Consider the following 6,954-nt stretch of genomic DNA (forward strand, 5'->3'; position numbering starts at 1 on the left):
TGTAAAAATGAGTCAAGTGATGGAAGAAGGAAACATTTGCCGGGTAATAGATTATACTAAATTTTTTTGAAAAATTGAATTTGGGGAATGTGAAAAGCGCCTTGTGGTAGAATCAGAGCATGTGATTGGGCAGTAACCAGTGTATTAGTAAATTACATGAGTAGTCATTATTAAGTGTAATTAATTTATGTAATAAAGGGTACAATGAAGGGTATATTAGGTAGTGTCTATGTATGTTTTATGCGTAGTTAGATAGTTGAAACCACATGTGTCAGAAAATACTATTATTTAAATTTAATGTGATTAAATTTCTAAACCATGATTACTGCAGGAAGCTATTGAGAATGTAGCAAGTGTGAATAGTATAAATAATAGTTTCACATTGATTAGAAATGTGGAGAATTGAGCATTTATAAGTGAAATAATTCACCCATCTATCACCTTAAGATTTAAGGTGAATATGTGGTGTGTCTCTCACAAAGATGTTTCTCGAAAAAGAAAATCCTACAATATTCAATACTCCCTAATGAAAAACTTCCCTAACACATGCTATCATGAGCATTTGGTTCAAGAAAGGGGCTTCCTTACTTGTTCCTTATTTTTTTTATTTTAAATGAAGAACATGATTATTGGTCTTATTTTGGGATTGCTACATAAATTTCAAAGAAACTTTGTCTGAGTTACATGGATAATTGTGTTGTTTTACGGTTCTTCAGTTAAGCAATGTGTTCCAACTAAAGTAACTCTTAATTTTTTATTTGGTTTTGTAATTTATTTATTCAAAAATCGCCGACTAATAGTTTATGAGATATATAGTGGGGTCTAATGGGATCTCTTTTAGAATTTTTTATAGATTATATAAATATTTAGAAAATATATATAAGTTTTTAAAATAATTGATAGATGTTAAATAATATAAAAAATTATATGAGTCCATTCAAAGAATTCAAATGGATAAAATGAATTTGAGTGTTCTAATATTTTTTTTACTTTTTATATACAAAAACATAAAAATTTAAAGTATATTGCGCGATTAGTGGAACAATTTTAAATGAATGATATAAATATTTAAGAAATATAAATAAATTGCTTAAATAATTGAAAAGTGTGAAAAAATATGATAAATTAAGTGAAATTCATTTATACCATCAATTTGAGTAGCATAGATGGATCCTTTGAAATCACTCAATCTCCTCCCAAAATCTCTTACCTGTTTATGAATAAAATTCTCAACATTAAGTACATCATATTCATATAGATATTAGCGTTTTAAAAAACGGTCCACCACAAAACGGTTTTAGAAAATATTGATATTGGTGCCGTTATCACCGTTATTTATATTAAATAATAAATTATGGTTAATTCACACCGTGACGATCATAATTAATGTCATAACACATGTAATTATGGATGTTCAAAACTGAATAAATCCAATGGAAAATCGCAAACCAAACAAAACAAAACTAAAACTGCAAAAAAAAAAAAAAAACGCATGTAGTTCGGATTTGTTTGGGCCATCTTTTAACAAAATCATATGGTTCGGTTCAGTTTGCGGTTTGTATTTTTCAAACCGAATCAAACCGCATTATGTTACAACTTAAATTTCATTTAACTCACATTCAACCCAAACTTAAACCTATTATGCCTTAGTCTTACGATTATGAATGATTTTCTCTTTCTCGCATTCAGGATTTCAGTTTCAGCCTTCTCAAATCTCTTATAGTATTATGGCGTCTTCTTCGATAAATACATCTTGAATCTTCTTGTCTAACCTCTACTCTCTTTATTCTTTATTATTCACTCTCTCATTTTTATGCAACTGTTCTCTCTTCCATTTTAGTTTTTATCGGACATCTTGTCTAATCTTTCATATGTTATGTCCTTTCTTTTTTATCTTCATTAATCTCTTATCTCCTCTATTTTTTTTCTCATTATAATGTTTTTGATATTGTTTTATATTTATTATTTCAGTTTTATCTAATCTTATTTTTACATATTAAATGGGAAGTTGTTGTCAAAATATGATTAGTTTTGTTGTTACTTGGTAGTATATGAATGAGTAAATATAAATTTATGTTGTCATTTATATGTGTATTTATGACTCAATAATATTTTTGTTAAAATACGGAACAAATCGAATCGAACCAAACTGCATTAGTTTGTTTTGATTTGGTTTGATTTTATTTCTAAAAGCCAACGGAACCAAATCAAACTGTATGTTTTTTTCTCTTGCAGTTCGGATGAATTTTTGCGTCAAAACTGCCCAAACCGCACCGCAAACACCCCTGTACTTTATGCAACCGTTTGTTAAAACCTTGATAGATACCACTCACGAAAAGGAATGAAACTTTGTACGATACAAAATGTGGACTAGATCATCATATATTTCTTTTTCAAATTAGTGAGCCAAAAACTCTTTGGCATGCTGTTCTAATGACGGATTTAGATTCTCTCCATAGGAGATTTCACTTGTTTTTTATCCAGTGAAATCCTAGTCATCCAAATACTCTGTTTTGCATTTTTTAATATTTAAAAATTTCAATCATTTGCTTTTTAATGGTGAGAATTTTACTTAAAACACGGTAGGGAAAGTCTCACGGGAGGGAATCCATGCCCTCCGATGACTGTTTGTGGTTTTTAGATTACCGAAAGTTGAAAAGTACATTTCAAATCAAACAAAAATTCATTTGATGCTTTAACTTTAATCACACAGCATAATAGAAAAGCTCAACAGTTAGATGGTTTTCCAATCCTTAACATTTCGTCAGACATAAAACAATAAAAACAAAAACACGTTAACATTCAACAGGAGGCCCCATCTAAAAGCACATGCTAAAGTTACTTGAAGAAAAAAAACAGGAACATGAATGAATTCTTTTGTTACATGATCATCAACAAACAACTATTGATGCTTGATAGATTCGAAAAAGTATATAAATTATTATACAATACTATATGATGTGGACATTTTTGTCGCATTTGCAAAGAGAATAATGCTAAAAGTTTTTACATGGGTGTCTTCCGGGTGCATCCTTGCAAGGATGAAGGCTTTGATTCTTTTGCTCAATTCCAGCCACAAGAAAATATGCAGTGTGTCTGAAAAAAAAATGTTGTCATGAACAATATTAATTATTTCTCTATCAATTAGCTTTCTGATTAGGGTGATGATAATAAACCTGAAAAAGTTCATTAACATGATGTTGGAATCATGATCAATATCTGAAGTGTTGTCTAATGCTTGTTGCATGTGATGTAACCATCTCTTGGCAGCTTCATGTGTCACAGGGAATGGTCGATGCCGACCAATTAGAGCAGGATGTCCTGTTATGTTGATTGGTACAGTAATTAATAACAGACAAAGGTTAATCAATATTAATAATAATAATAATAATAATAATAATAAATAATAATAATAATAATAATAATAATAATAATAATAATAATAATAATAATAATGGTAAAGAATCTAACCTCTTCTTTGAGAATAAAGAGAAGGACCACCCATCCTCTGAACAAGAAATTCATACTGATTTTGAATTGCTTTTTCTTTATCAGCCTTGGCAAATATTGATCGAAACCACTCTTCCTCATCATCATAAACTCTGTTGTAGAAATTGGTGGAAAGGTTTATGAAAGTTTGAAGCCCTAACTTTTGAAACAGATTGGTATCATCAATGGCAAAAGCGTGATCTGTTTCAACACCACTCCACTCAGAAGCCTTCTCTTGCAAACTCTGCATCTCTGTTTAGGACTTGTGTGATGAAGCAGATTACGTTGCCGCTTCCTCATTTTAACAGAGCTTTTGAGTTTTGCGTGGACTGCACGCTCTTCTTGAAAACGAGAGGGTATTATTATTCATGTTGATATTAATTAAATAATCATTTATTTATTTTTTATTTACTATGACTGTGACGTTGAGGTTTAATAATCAATATTTAACCAAAAAAAATCGGTGGGCGCAGCTTGAGACCCTTATTCTAACTTTTCTTTGGTATACGTATTAAAAATACACACCAATCATAGAAAAAGAAACATTCATAACATTTAGATAGAATCAAACAAATAAATACATGACCTTTGGTTGAAAGATCGTGCATATAGTTGGAAAGACATTATTGTTCTTGGATCTTTTCAAGTGAACAAAACAGCATGAGAAATCAATAAAGATGAAAATTAAAGAATTGGTGCATTGTATGTGTCTTTACAAAACTTTAAAATATCTAGAGAGATAAATGAAAAAGAATGAGAAAAAAAAATAAGGAATGATTTAGAGATGCCACTAATGGAAGAATGTTAGAATGAAAACCAACTAAAATCTTTACTTAAATAAAAGACATTTTTTTTAATTTTTTGTGATCCTCCAAATTGTTTGAGACAACTCTAATTATATGAAGAGAACAGTTGCAAGTGCTAGCATCACTCAGCTTGTGGTCATCTTTACAATACAACTAAATGTTTCATCAGTAGAGTTTTATGTCGCTATGTTGTCCCATTAACATGGTTATGAAGCTTGAGTAGTTGAATAAAATTGAAAGACAAGTATTTAAGGTGTTCTTGGTTAGACAAATACTCATTAAGGTCGGTCTAATTCATGAGCTCAATCCAGTAAAAGTGCTTTCACCATTGAGGTTCAAGAAGACCCTTATTTTGAGACACCATAAGAGCACGACCCACTCTTAATCGTGATCGTTGATCTGCATTCTACCGTCACCTGCACACCACACCCAAATACACTTTGACTCGTATGTACAAAATTCCTCATCATTTATACAATGACTTAATCCTTGGGGTGCTAATATTTTGTAGGTGCTCATTTTTAATAACCGGAGAACCATAACCACTGCACTTCAGACCTCATTATGGTGGTCGTTGTCAACTTATTACTTATGTTCTAATATGGAAAAATTACACCACCTATGAAAATCATCTTTTGATTATCTCGATTTCTCCATCAATTTTCTAAAATTTACCACATCACACCATTGTAAAATTTTCTTGTCACAATTTCTACAACTATAACGGTTTCACAAATGCACTTTATGTTATCTTCTCTAATGGTCGATTCGAAGTTAGTTTGTACTCAACAATGCAACTAATGATCTCTTAACAACTATTAACATCTAATATCAACCTATTATAATTCAATTGCATGCACTTTCTAATTTACCCTTTATCTTCTAACATTTTACACTACTAAAAGGGCTAATCTGTAATAAACAAATATACCAATAAATCTTTTCTCCATATCTCATTACATTACACGTGACTTGTCAAATTTATCAAAATTATTTGACACCATTTTTTTTTTCTTATTACCTCACTTTCTCTCCAACCTTACTTTCTCCCATCCAACACCCTCTTTCTATTTCTTTCTTATCTCTTGCTGACTCAACCTTCCCCATCCCCCTCTCTCTCTCCCCCCGCATTTTTCTCTTCTCATATCTCTTTTCCCTTCAAACTCTAACGCTACCGCCACTTTCTCCACCCCATCTCTAGCCACCACCACCTCAAAGGAAAAAATTAAATCCATATTTTATCTTTTATGTTTTGTTTTATTTCCCTATTTTAGCCAAGCTTCTTGATTTTATGTTTTTTATGTTTATCCTCTATTTTCTGTTTATCAATCCCTCTATTTTGTTCAACTAGTTTTAGATTTGTCTTTATTTTTGGGAAATGGGTTCAAGTGGAGGTTGAGACATGAAGTGTAGGTATTTATCTTTCTATATTTAATTTTTATGTTAAATGACTCTCTATTTTATACTAATATTGTATAAGAGTGAAAATTTGATGCCAAAGATATGTTTTGCTCATTATTTTCTCTTTTATATGCAATCTATTTTCAAATGTCTTTGAACAACTAAATTTATTTTGCTTGATATTTTAATAGGTAGTTAATTCAATTTTTTTAGTTGGAGCAAAGACATAACATGTTTCTCCTTCTCTAATTCGTCTCCTTCTGTTGCTACTCTCAAAAGGTATATGTTTTTCCCATATGCTATTGTTCTTTCATTCATGTATTCTTATTTTAGCATGAAAATATTTCATTCTTTCCTCTTCATTTCATTATTTTTTATGCATTTGATACATATTTTGTGTTTTTCGGGTTCGTATGGTGTCCACGTTTCTGTTATGATGTTCCTCCATATTTCTTCTAAATTTCATTTTTTTTTCATTTATACATTTCTGTCATTGGTTGTACATTACTAGCTTTGTAAGTTTTTAATAATATTTATTCTATGTTTTAACAAGAGAGTGTTGATGGAAAGCACTCACAAGCCTAAGGCTGAAAAGGCAAGAGAGAAGACTTTGTCTGATCAGTTAGAGACAAAACGTGAAAAGAACATGTAAATAGGGAAAGGAAGTTCTCTAGGCATGAGGAGCGATTTGTTCAAGTGAGTAGTTCAGTAATAACTTAACAATTTATACACTTGCATTCAATGTCATTAATTTCAACTTTCATTGTTGTTAATGAAAGTACATTAGTATCACTTTTGTGTTTTGATGTTTTTGTCAATTTGAATATAGTTGTCTTATTTTGTTTGTGTATTTGCAATTTGCCTCTAGTTTAACATTTGCATGCTTGTACAATATTAATATTTCATTTGTATTATAAGCGCTTTGACTATTCTAGCATGTACCATTAAGTGTAAGAACAAGTTTGGTTCTGCATCTAGATAACTTAAGTTTTGATGATAACAAAAGGTTGAAGAGCAATTTTATACACTAACTATGCGTTCAAGTGTGTAGATCTACAATGTCTAAACACTACGCCAAATAAGGGAAAAGAGAGCGCTTTTTTTGGCCTATAACAGCGCTTTAAAGCGCCCTCTAATCTGGCGCTGGCATAGGTAAAGACAGCGCTTTTTTTCCTGGTGAAAGCGCTCTCTAAAGTGGCTCTGTAAGCCCTTTAAGGGCCACTTTAGAGGGCGCTTTTTAAAGAAAGCGCCCTCTAAA

At 30.9% G+C, this 6,954-nt stretch overlaps 1 protein-coding gene across 1 annotated transcript; it reads right to left on the bottom strand.

Moving 5' to 3' along the window:
• Positions 1 to 2,820: 2,820 nt before the first annotated feature.
• LOC127085093 (two-on-two hemoglobin-3) lies at positions 2,821 to 3,899 on the bottom strand. The gene is made up of 3 exons (XM_051025671.1): positions 3,472 to 3,899; positions 3,177 to 3,321; positions 2,821 to 3,096 (listed from the first exon to the last, which is right to left on the bottom strand). Exons 1-3 carry the CDS (start codon positions 3,737 to 3,739, stop codon positions 2,997 to 2,999), a joined length of 513 nt encoding a protein of 170 aa, XP_050881628.1. The 5' UTR covers positions 3,740 to 3,899; the 3' UTR covers positions 2,821 to 2,996.
• Positions 3,900 to 6,954: the final 3,055 nt, after the last annotated feature.

Source organism: Lathyrus oleraceus, chromosome 5, assembly GCF_024323335.1.
Source record: "Lathyrus oleraceus cultivar Zhongwan6 chromosome 5, CAAS_Psat_ZW6_1.0, whole genome shotgun sequence".
Taxonomy (NCBI): Eukaryota; Viridiplantae; Streptophyta; class Magnoliopsida; order Fabales; family Fabaceae; genus Lathyrus; species Lathyrus oleraceus.